The following is a 12394-nucleotide window of genomic DNA, read 5'->3' on the forward strand; positions in this document are numbered from 1 at the left end:
CAAGATCCAGAGAGGACCGCAAGATCCAGGAGAAAAAGTTGGTGCTCGAGGAAAGAGCTCTTGTCCTCCGGGAGAGGGAGGCCGTAGCAGCCGCGGAGGAGCGAAAGGCCTTCATGCAGTTTTTGTTGCGGCAAGCCACCACTCTCAACTTCTCCGGAACGAGCAGCTGCTCACAGGATTCAGAATCCGAATCCAAAATGATGGAAGAGAGCGGCGCTTTACTGCAAACGACACACTGTCTACACTGTGCAGTTTTATATATGCTGGCGCACAAGATTTTCATTTTGAGGCCCGGTGGCAAGGATGCCACCAACACATCCGGTCAACAGATCTGCAAAGTACCAGAACTCTCCCAAGTATTGGTCTTGCAACAGCAACAATGCTGCATCTCCATTGGAATGAAACTGGCACCCTCTCTGAAATCGATTCTACAGGGACAGAGAACATTGATTTAGATGAAGATGGGCCTGTATGGGTCACAATCGACGACATTCTTTCTTTCTTTATTTGGTGTTTAACGTCGTTTTCAACCATTCAAGGTTATATTGCGACGGGATCAACGACATTTCATCGGAACCTTCCACCATTAATGAAAATGACTCGGACGATGACAGCCATGCTTGGCTTGGCAGCGTCCACCAGGGATTGGGAACTGTCAAGCCTCATTATTAACATACCAGCATAAAGAAGTGACCCTGGAAGACGGCGTGCATTGCTTTGCCCGACATGGCAAACTTCTCCAGGCAGTTTTGAAACGTTTTGGGCGGAAGGATTTCCGCCAAAGTGATTTCTTTATTCTTTATTTGGTGTTTAACATCGTTTTCAACCGTTCAAGGTTATATCGCGACGGGGAAAGGGGGGAGATGGGATAAGGCCACTTGTTAATTGTTTCTTGTTCACAAAAGCACTAATCAAAAAATTGCTCCAGGGGCTTGAAACGTAGTACAATATATGAAGTACGCTATAGCGGATAGCAATGGAAGATTGTCTACATTCAAGAGATTTACACGAGAAGAGACTACATCGTAACTGCAGAATATGTGGCTGTAGAGCGAGAAAACGGCACGACGACCCTTGTAAAGCAATCAAGCGCAGAAATTACATTCAAGAAATTAACCAGTGCTACGGACTGAACATTGCAGAAGATCAAGATGTAAAACATTCCAAAACAATGTGTCGAAGCTGCTTCAGTACGATCGGAAGAATGCAGGCAACCAACTTCTCATCGACTGAGATGAATCAGCATGTACATAACGACATTGAGTCATCAATATCAATCTGGATCGATTTCAATACAAACCTTAGCGTCGCTGGGTGCTGCATTTCGGCACCAACAACGTGGCTGCAATCGAGGCGCGGCTAACCCTGCTGGACAGTTTTGTTGACGGGTATCGTGCTCTTATTACCAGCGTCAAGAGTAAGGTGCCTGACGCACAGATCGCGATCTCGGCCATCCCACCCCAGAAGCCGTGGAAGAGAATAGTTACTGTTCGTAAAATGAACCAACGACTGGCCGACGTGTGCAAGACCAATGGTACAACCTTCCTCCCTCATGACGCTGTGTGGTCAACTAACAGCGAGGGGAAGGTTGACCCTAGCCTGATCCAGGACAAGGTACATTTCACCGCCAGAGGTTTAGCGACCCTGACACTTTAGTCAAGCTTTGGTGCCGGTTTGCATGCCGCTTTAAAGCGCCATCAAAGCGCCGTTGGTCTGAACTAAGCATAAAGTGGGCTCGGCCTGGGTTTTTTTTTTTTTTAATTATTATTGAAATAGAGGTTATACATGTAAAAAGAAGAGGCACATTTTCTACAATTAATTAATTGTTCATTTGATTTACAGCGTTTGAGCACAAAACGAAACAAAAAGAACTGGAGTCACCTTGCAAGGGCACTGTATGCATATCTGCTACAGTTCAACCGGAAGCGGTCATCTGAGGTGAGTTCTTATTAATTGTTTTGATTGATTTATGGGGTTTTTAATCCTTTTCCTACCAACTAACTTTAGGTCTCAGACTCAAAACGTTGGTGATCCAACAATAAATAAAAATGTAAAAACAAAACACCACTATACGTTCTGACTTGAAATTTTGCATGTGGCTGCTTGAGTGTTGAGTTATTTAGACATAACAACAGCACAATTAGTAACTACATAATTTTGGAAATATGGCGTTGTGTTTTTTGTTTAGTGGATGGGTTTCTATGCACATTATTTTTTTTAAGTGCATGGGTTTCCTTGCATGTTATAATTAGCAAATTGCAGATTTGTTTTCCTTTGGTTAGGCACAAGAGAGTTAATAGTGTACAACTTCATTCTTCACAGTTTAATTTTTTTTTTATTCTGTGTATTCCAGGTAGGGAAGATGCTTCTGAAAGATGTGGAGAACATGAAGGAGGGAGAAGAAGAACTCAAGATGGACCTTAAAGAGATGGGGTACTCCACGGTTGAGCAGGCGTTGCTCCACATGATGAAGAGAGTTGAGGTGGAAGGCAAGGGTTGCAAGAATCTTGCTCTCACCTTCCGCCTACCTTGCTCTGGAGCTGGTGATCAAGCATCGAGAGGCTGGAGGGGTCCTGGCATCAAACCCTTACGTCTTTGGGTGCAACTCCAGGGTATGGACATTTACAAAACCTTTTTAATAATAATAATAATAATAATAATAATAATAATAATAATAATAATAATAAAAGAACATTTGTATAGCGCTAATTCAAACTAAAAGCATGCTCTAAGCGCTTAAGTCAAGAAGTTTTTAACACTTACAGCACAAGATGCGACAAACACACATCCTATGGCAAGATAGACAGACAAAGTGTTAACCTTTTCTAGAAAGCATTTGGGTCTCTCTAAGCTGGCCTATAGTGTTATGTTCTACATGTATTAAGAACTCATGGACTAATTTTATTTAAGGATAAAATATTTCTTGATGTTTTTTTTCTTCTTCTTTTCTTTATAACAAAATGTTATGTCTTCAGGGCTCAAATGCTGCCATGAGAGGCGACAAGGTGCTCAGAGATCAAGTCAAGAAGTGCCAGGAGGCCGCACAGAAACAAAAGAGTCCACTTCTAGCATGACCAGAGTGGATCTAGCACGACCAGAGTGGATCTAGCACGACCAGAGTGGATCAAGTCCACAAAGCTGAGAAAGCAGGTGGCGACACTATCTCAACTCTGTGGATTGTCCAAGGAAGAGCTGGACTCCCTTTGTTCTTTCATGGGACACTCAGAAGAGGTAAAGTTATAGTTAGTTAGCTGTTGCTTTTTGGGTCCAGCGGACCATAATAGGCCAAATCAGGACCCCACAAGTTAATTTACACATTTTTAGATTAAAACAATTCTAATACATAAAGATTGTAACGTCACCCGAAGGCAACAAAAAAAGTCAAAGCAAAACCCTATATGTCAAATAACTTAGGTAGTTTTAAAATTCAAATCTTAAAATTAAGACCAGACTCCTTTAAAAACCCCAAAAGAGCTGTAGAGCTGACCTCTGTAAAAATACTAGTGTGGCTGATTTTAATGCTGCCGGTAAAATTCCGCATAGCCAGACAGCTGTGGAAACAGGCGCTCTCCCATGAGTTGCTGAAACTCTTTGAATGCTGTCGTACGTCGTTTGAGAGCCTCCCCCAGTTTCTGAATTGGGGATCTATCATCTTGGTCGAACGGGGGTGGGGTATTGAATCGGCCGGGCTTTTGAGGATTACTTTAACTTTATATAGGATAAAATGTGTGTTGTATTGTGTGGGTGCGTGTATAGAGCGCGCGTGAGATCGAAAGAGATGGGGTGGTTATTTACGTGCGTGTGTGTGTGTTATATAGAGTTTCTATAAAATTTTTATTTGTGTGGATTGATGAAGTTTTATTTTTGAGAAGTTATGCAATTCTGCGACTATAGACTCAAGTCATAGTTTTAGAACTATAGGTATGAATAGTTATAATGCATTCTAAAAATCATCGGTCCACGGCAATCGCCCGTCGAGTCTTTTAGTCACACGCACATATCACACGGTGAAAATTAGGATTTTAGAGTTTATGTCGATACAGCACCAAAGGCTATGTTGATACAGCACCAAAGGCTATGTTGTTACAGCACCAAAGGCTATGTCAATACAGCACCAAAGGCTATGTTGATACAGCACCAAAGGCTATTTTGATACAGCACCAAAGGCTATGTTGATACAGCACCAAAGGCTATGTCGATACAGCACCAAAGGCTATGTTGATACAGCACCAAAGGCTATGTTGATATATATTATGTAACGGTCTCTTATTGATATTGATGTTTTTATGAAACAAAACCTATGTTCATAAAACACCTCTCTCTCTTGATGTCTCTCTCTCGACGTCTCTCTCTCGACGTCTCACTCTTGACGTCTCTCTCTTGACGTCTCTCTCTCTTGTGATTTGTTTGTCATTTTCAAATTGTAAAATATGAACCAGATAAGGTACATCAATAAGAAAAACATATGTTACTGGCTGTACGATTAGTGCATATTATTTAATCGTGGTTTTTTGTTTTACCTTTCCATAATCTGTGTTGTACAGGGTCAGGAGAAATAATTTCCTCCACAACTATCTTTGGTTGTTGCAGGCGACTTGGGCATAAGAACTGGGCCAATAATGGGAAAAGGAGGCCCCTCGGTCAGCCTACTGGATTCTTACCTGGTTAGTTAGTTAGCTGTTGCTTTTCGGGTCCAGCGGACCATAATAGGCCAAATAGTTAGTTAGCTGTTGCTTTTCGGGTCCAGCGGACCATAATAGGCCAAATCAGGACCCCACAAGTTAATCATTGCACATTTTTAGATTAAAACACTTCTAATACATAAAATCCGTAACGTCACCCGGAGGCAACAAAAAAGTCAAAGCAAAACCCTTTATGTCAAATAAACTAGGTTGTTTTAAAATTCAAATCTTAAAATAAAGACCAGACTCCTTTAAAAACCCAAAAAGAGCTGACCTCTGTAAAAATACTTTTCAAGCTCGAGGTGCCAAAATACTTTTCTCGTTGATCATACAGATCAGCACACTTGGTGAGAAAATGACTCACAGTAAAACCAGTATCACATGCGTAGCACCATGGTGCCTCTTCTCTTTTAAGCAGATGAACATGGCCAAAACACTTTCTTCTTTTCTACTTGAAGCCACTAAAGGAAGTGGCTTGAAAAGGTCAGGAAGAGTTTTATACAATTTGTTTTCCGTGCAGGTAGACCAACGGTCTTGCCAGAGTTTTAAGCTGTAACAAAGGGTCTTCCTACGTAAGTCAGTAAAAGGAACAGACTGCTCAGGAAGACGAGGAACCGCCAAATCTAGAGCATCCTTTGCTGCCTTGTCAGCAACCTCGTTGCCTTGTATGCCCATATGACTGGGCGCCCACATAAAATTGATAATCTTGCCTTCAGAAATAAGTTTGGTATGAAGGTCGTGAATGTCGACCAAAAAAGGATGAGTAAACTTTCTGGTGGATATCGCTTCAAGAGCTGAAAGCGAATCAGATACAATCAAAAAAGACTGATGTCTGGATTGATAAATTATTCTTACCTGGTTGAAAAATATGCATTTTTTACGAATTCTGTAGCGTGTCGAAGTGACAGGTTTGCCTACAATCACGACTCGCTTGGCCCCACCGACCAGCCAGTCAGCTCTCTTCCCTCCCTCTCCGGTTGGAGTGTGGACCGTCCAACTACAGGAGGGCGACCTCGACCAGGCGATAGAATAACGCAGCATTAAGCTGCACCTAAACGGCTGCATGCATGGGAGAATGCAAGTTTCTAGTACAAAGGACTTAACATTTCTTAATACTGCTTGACTAAAATCTTTACAAACATTGACTATATTCTATACAAGAAACACTTAACAAGGGTAAAAGGAGAAACAGAATCCGTTAGTGGCCTCTAGCCGTGTAATTGATTGTATTTGAATGTTGTCATTCTTTGTTTAGTCTAGTAACGTGAAAGTAAATGTCCACCTAGTTTTAGAAGAAGAAAATAAACGTCACAAATACCACAACTGTTTCTATTTCGAGTTTGTGACGGACGAGTCCAACCCTGTTAAACCCAGACTGCGAGAAGGGGTTTACATCCGTTGAGAAAATATTAGGGTATATATAGATGTTATAAGGTACAGGTCAAATGGAAAGAAGGCACTGACATTGCATGTGACAACTGTAAAGCATGTGACCAAAGTGAAAGACCAGCTTACAAACCAGTCAGTTGGCTCATTTGGCTCGATGATAAGAATCCACTGCGCCGTATTATGAGACCTGAAAATTCAATACCCTGTGTGGCTGCAATTGCTGAGGTACTGGTTATATTAAGGAGTGTGCAGACATGGTAATAATGATGGCAGAGCAGCATAGACGTTGACTGCATTTAACCAGCCCTGCCCAGAATGTGCTGAATGCATGAAATTTCAGGGCTTCTGCTTTCGGGCAGCAGCCTGGTCAAACGGTGCCGAGAGTGATACGCCCGGGGATGTTGTGCGTGCATGTCGTGGGAGTTCCATTTGGCGAGAGGTCTTTTCTTTCTTTATTTGGTGTTTAACGTCGTTTTCAACCATTCAAGGTTATATCGCCACCAGGGCTCACTCGGTGATAGGATTTGGGGAACGGGGGCTTGGCAAGGCCAATAATGGCAAGACCTGCCGTTTTGGCTCAGCCGTGTTGGCATCAGATTTTGAGGATAGATTTCGAGACCTTCTGCCTGGCCTTGGCGGGGGGGAGTTTGGGGTGCTCAACGGCGGAGGCCGGGGACTGTGTTCCTTGAGTGGAGGGAGTCCTTCTGCTTTGGGGACCGAGTTCGGGCGGGGCCGGTCGGCGTTGTGTTGCCGACCCAAGACCCTGAAATAGTACCCCAGCAACAAGTGCTGCATGTGCAGGAGCGGGAAACCCTGGTCGAGACTCGACGAATAAGGGCAGAGCAGGATGCTGCTGTCTTACAGAGTTTGGAAGTAGACAGGTAAAGGAACCCAGACCGGCAACGAGAGGCAGATCTGGTGCAAGACAGAGCAAGCCGCCTGCATCAGCTGCAAACCCATCACTCTCAACTTCTCCAGAACGAGCAGCTGCTCACAGGATTCAGAATCCGAATCCAAAAGGATGGAAGAGAGCGGCGCTTTACTGCAAACGACACACTGTCTACACTGTGCAGTTTTATATATGCTGGCGCACAAGATTTTCATTTTGAGGCCCGGTGGCAAGGATGCCACCAACACATCCGGTCAACAGATCTGCAAAGTAACAGTCTTACAGAACTCTCCAAAGTATTGGTCTTGCAACAGCAACAGTGCTGGATCTCCATTGGAATGAAACTGCCACCCTCTCTTGCTAACGACCGTTTATTTCTAACATTCATTTTGTCCGGGATGATTTGCGTGCAGTGCAAAAAGTTTTCTGAATGTGCCTGCATTGGAACGATTTGGGATCGGTTTTTGGACAAGCAGCTTCCCGACTCAGTTAGTTAGTTAGTTGTTGCTTTTTGGGTCCAGCGGACCATATAGGCCAAATCAGGACCCCACAAGTTTAAGAAAGGCTGAGTAAGTGCTGATGGTGAGGTGCGTAATATCAGTGTGGTGACGGATGACCGCCGTGCATCATAGGTTGATTGGTTATTGTTTATCGTTTCGTCAGTAGTTATTGATATTTAAGACAGATACAAGGGGTTTTTTTCAGACCACACGGTCGGGTGATTGGTTATTATTGTTTATCGGCTCTTCAGCAGTTAATGCTATTCGAACCCGATGCAATTAAGTCGATTTCCTTTTTCATTTCACATGGTAAGCTCAATACTTAAACTTTCAACAATTTGATCTATCACGGTAAAATGAAGGTTCTAACACGTCTTCACTTTCACAGTCTGTGCTTCAAATCTTGTTAAAAATCTTGATCTTTTAAAACGTTAAAAACAACGTGTCGGGGGGAATAAAACCTCGTTTCTGCTGCAAATCATGCCACCATGTTCATGGTGCACAGTCTCTCTCTCTCTCTCTCTCTCTCTCTCTCTCTCTCTCTCTCTCTCTCTCCAGACCACACTGAAACCTTCACCACCCAGAGTGGAGCAGGATGTTTTGGTAAATTGATTATTATGCTATCGTTTCAGATGCAGCTGAAAAGAAAAAATTTGACCTAGTTCTGTTTGTTTAGTAATGACACCAATAAGTTTGTGTTGTCATTTCTGTTTTCCCATGCAGTTGCTCATTGCTCATGCCCTTGGTTTTTATAGGGCCAGGAATTAGAGCATGCGGAGTTGGAACCAACCCAGCCCGTAGATTCGGGGAGTGATGAGCCCTCCAGCAAGGTAATGCATTCCGTTTCTAATAAAAATTTTTTTTTTAATCTTGCTCTGTTTGTGTAATACCCCCCGCCCCCTGTTTAGGACACCTGTCCTCTAGACCTAAATTTTGTCTCAGACATTTTATTCATAACCTCTGTAATGGATCGCCCTTTTAAGACTCCCTGCATTATAAAACCTGATTTTCTTGGGTTTCTGGAGGTCTTAGAGGGGGGTTCCACTGTAATGACACTTGTTTTGTTTTGATTGGCTCTTTGCAGTGAATGTGACCCTTGGATTTTTAAAATTATGACAACCCACAATGTTGCAAGAAAACTGGCCATGGAGTTTTATGTTAGAAGTGTGTTTCTTTAGGTATTTAGTATTAATGTATCGGTTTAAAAAACTTAAGGCTAACGTGTATCTGTGACCAACTTGATAGGTACTCTTGCTGGAGGTAAGTAAATCTTGTGAGGTTTCTTCTCAAACTAACAAGCCCCAAACAAGGACCATCGCAGTGCAGACCATCAGTACTTTCTTTCTTTACTTGGTGTTTAACGTCGTTTTCAACCATTAGAGGTCATATCGCGACGGGGAAAGGGGGGAGATGGGATAGGGGAAAGGGGGGGAGATGGGATAGAGCCACTTGTTAATTGTTTCTTGTTCACAAAAGCACTAATAAAAAAATTGCTCCAGGGGCTTGCAACGTAGTACAATATATGACCTTACTGGGAGAATGCAAGTTTCCAGTACAAAGGACTAAACATTTCTTACATACTGCTTGACTAAAATCTTTACAAACATTGACTATATTCTATACAAGAAACACTTAACAAGGGTAAAAGGAGAAACAGAACCGTAAGTCGCCTCTTACGACATGCTGGGTAGCATCGGGTAAATTCTTTCTCGTCCCAACCAATATGGGACTCCCCCTAACCCGCGGGGGGTTCCATCAGTACTGGCGATATTCTGATTAAGGACGTTTTTATCTAGTAGTGACCAAGTTTTCCGTTCAAGTTCAGCCTTCAAATTTTACACTTAAGTTTTAACTTCAGATTCTTCACCTCTAGAAAGTGTAGCGTCACGTGCAAGTTCTAAAAATGTTCACAGTGGAAACAGTTGGCAGTGGAAAATCAGGTCCCTGACACAACCTCATTTACATGATATATACACACCAGTGGTTTGAACGTTTTTGTTTGTTTTGACAGCTAGACAGAGAATGCCAGAGAAAGAAAGAACCCGCGATATGACGTCATTAATCATCATAAAAATTCATTACACTGTATGTCACGTGCCGTCATTCCATTCTTACCATCCCGAAGAAAGCAGCAACATGCCAAAATATTGATTATAGATATAAACGTACCTAACCTGGTTACTGGTGTGTTTTCTTGATATTTAGATGATATGCTTAGTATATCGTTTTGTTTTTCAGATGGACAGTCAGTGGCTGCCAGGCTTGGAAAACAGCTCCACCAAAATTCCCTGAACATCTCAAAGATTGGCGAATCTTTGAGGGAAAAGGGACTCCCTGTGACGACTACAGATATGGTTGACATCGACAACCAGATTTACAACAGTGACACGTCACCTATCACACCGTTTTTCAGATGGACATTCAGTGGCTGCCAGGCTTTCAAAACAGCTCCACCAAAATTCCCTGAACATCTCAAAGATTGGCGAATCTTTGAGGGAAAAGGGACTCCCTGTGACGACTACAGATATGGTTGACATCGACAACCAGATTTACAACAGTGACACGTCACCTATCACACCGTCAATGAGGAAGGCTGCCCTAGCTCGGGCTGGGTTTGACAGGGCTTCAGAAGCCAAAACCCAAATCAAATCCAACATGAAGTCACTCATTGCTTTTGTGCATGAAAAGTCAGAGGAGTTACTGTGTACTGTATAACAACTGAGAACACAATGCAACACAAACTTCCAATGAGGTACGACCTTCCAATTCATAACCAATTCCAATTTGTTTGTTTGTTTGTTTGTTTATTTGTTGCTTAACGTCCAGCCGACTACGCAGAGCCATATCAGGACGAGGAAGGGGGGGATGAAGGGGGCCACTTGTCAAGCGATTCCTGTTTACAAATGCACTAACCCATTACTTGTGTCCCAGCAGGCTTTAGTAAAACTAAATTAATACCTACTGGAAGATTACCAGTTTCCAGTATGTTAAAATAGGCTTAACCTATCTACTGCTGGACTTACATCAGAACACTAACAGATTAAACTATACATGAATCGCGAGACAAGCGGCAAGAGAAGAGATTTTTGGAAAAAATACAGGTGAATGAGCAAGAAGGCAGAAAAAGGAAAAGAATTCATGAAGAAAAAGAGAGCATGACAGGAAAGAGGAACCAAAAATCTACCTAACAGCAAACTAGAAAGCTCCTGCGGTTCCAAAAACAGGAGGGGCCTTTAATTTCATAACCGCAGTGCCCCACTGCGGGACCCAATTCCAATCCAAGTAGCGTTAATTTCAAATGATTTAGTTCGAGACGACATCGCACAATGGCCGGTTTATTATATAAAAGGGAAGCAAGCGGTTAAAGGCAGATTTCGACGGAGGCAATGAAGGGGGATACCAGCTTATAGATAAAATACCTGTGGTAAAACCGAATTTGAGCAAAGGAAGAAAAAAATCACTCCTCAGGGCATTTCCTTTTTACTTTCGGAGCTTTGCGCTAACACATGTGGTAAAATACACATGAAATCTAGTTGTCTGGAACATTAGTTATGCGACATTTAAGAAAGAGTTTTAAAAATTACAAAGTGGTCTTTGTAGACCTAACAAAATTAAATTTTGTATTTGTATTCTTCATGAACAACAACAGTGGAGTGTTATTGCTAAAACCTCATGCACATTCTTGAACAGATATTGCTATTATGATGATTTCAAAACCAGAGGAAGCTTTAAGAAGTGGACTCTGTCTTGTGTGAAATGCTTTTGTTTATTATTGCTCTTTTTTAAATTTATTTTGCAGTACAAAAGAGGACCTGGACAGTGGAGGAGGATGAGAAGCTAAGACAGCTTCTAAGGGGTCAAAAGAAGGCGTCCAAGTCATTCATTGACACTGTGATATTAACTGATCCCCTTTTCTTTCTTTATTTGGTGTTTAACGTCGTTTTCAACCACGAAGGTTATATCGCGACGAGATCCCCTTTTACAATCAAGGAATTATAATGAAGTTCGCAACAAGATAAACAATATGAACAGAAAACAAAATAAGTTGAAATAAATTGGTTTGACCGCTGTCAGGAAGATTATTTTAAGGCAAAGCAGAAAGAAGGATCATACATAACAATTTACACAGAAGAGTACATCTGTGTCTGATTAAACTGTAAGCTGAAACCGGATCACAACAGCAGCTCTGAGTTTCACGAACATTGCTTCGGTCAAAATGTCTGAAGTATGGTTTATGATTACAGGCATGCACTGTCAGGCTTTTGTATACAGTACAAACATCCTTTTATTTGAGCATTTACACCTAGAGGATACCCTAGGTTGTCTCTATGGAGAGCAAGCGTTTCTAGAAGAATTTATTTCACGTGTAAGTATAGGCCTGGTTATTTTACAAAGCTGAACAGGCAGTGAGTTTCAAATTATGAAGAACAAATTGACAGCGAGAAACATAGTCTCAATGAGTTACTTTTGGTTTTGAACAAAGTCAGCACAATTTGAAAGCAGTGAGCCCAGTTGTAGGTCGAGCGTGGTGGTAGTGTGAGTTGACTAATTAATGCATCTATGTTCACTTAATGATGGAGGAAGTAGGCTACCCAAAACCACGCAACTTTCGCCCTTTTGGAATGCGTGTTGACAGAGATTTCCGAAAATGTGATACTTTCTGTTGCTATGCCTGTGTTGATTGAGTATTGCTCTTAAATTTGTACTTCTGCAACTGGGCTACCAAAAGCAGTCAACAATACTTCGAATTGCTACAATTTGTTTGAGCCAAACTGCACTGTGTGCAGAGACATAGAAATAAGTCTAGTTTTCTCTACACATTCTTCCTCTATTTAAAAATATCTTCTTTAAATAACATGGCGTACAACCACAAGCATCTACAGTTGGGCTGCTATTTTTCAGAGTTGGCTTTTTTTCTGAATTTCACAACACAT

At 42.0% G+C, this 12394-nt stretch overlaps 1 protein-coding gene across 1 annotated transcript; it reads left to right on the forward strand.

Moving 5' to 3' along the window:
• The first annotated feature begins 1204 nt into the window (after positions 1 to 1204).
• Positions 1205 to 3321, forward strand: LOC138972336 (uncharacterized). The gene is made up of 3 exons (XM_070345013.1): positions 1205 to 1938; positions 2354 to 2612; positions 2976 to 3321. The coding sequence occupies exons 2-3, from the start codon at positions 2363 to 2365 to the stop codon at positions 3107 to 3109; spliced, it is 384 nt and encodes a 127-aa protein (XP_070201114.1). The 5' UTR covers positions 1205 to 1938; positions 2354 to 2362; the 3' UTR covers positions 3110 to 3321.
• The last annotated feature ends 9073 nt before the right edge of the window (positions 3322 to 12394 follow it).

Source organism: Littorina saxatilis, linkage group LG8 (genome assembly GCF_037325665.1).
Source record: "Littorina saxatilis isolate snail1 linkage group LG8, US_GU_Lsax_2.0, whole genome shotgun sequence".
NCBI classification, from domain to species: Eukaryota; Metazoa; Mollusca; class Gastropoda; order Littorinimorpha; family Littorinidae; genus Littorina; species Littorina saxatilis.

Excerpts from the sequence above, each read along its gene's own strand:
- LOC138972336 (XM_070345013.1), top strand. The coding sequence starts at position 2,363 with ATGCTTCTGAAAGATGTGGAGAACATGAAGGAGGGAGAAGAAGAACTC. Across the intron at positions 2,613-2,975 it reads TCTTTGGGTGCAACTCCAGG|GGCTCAAATGCTGCCATGAG; the intron begins GTATGGACATTT and ends TTATGTCTTCAG.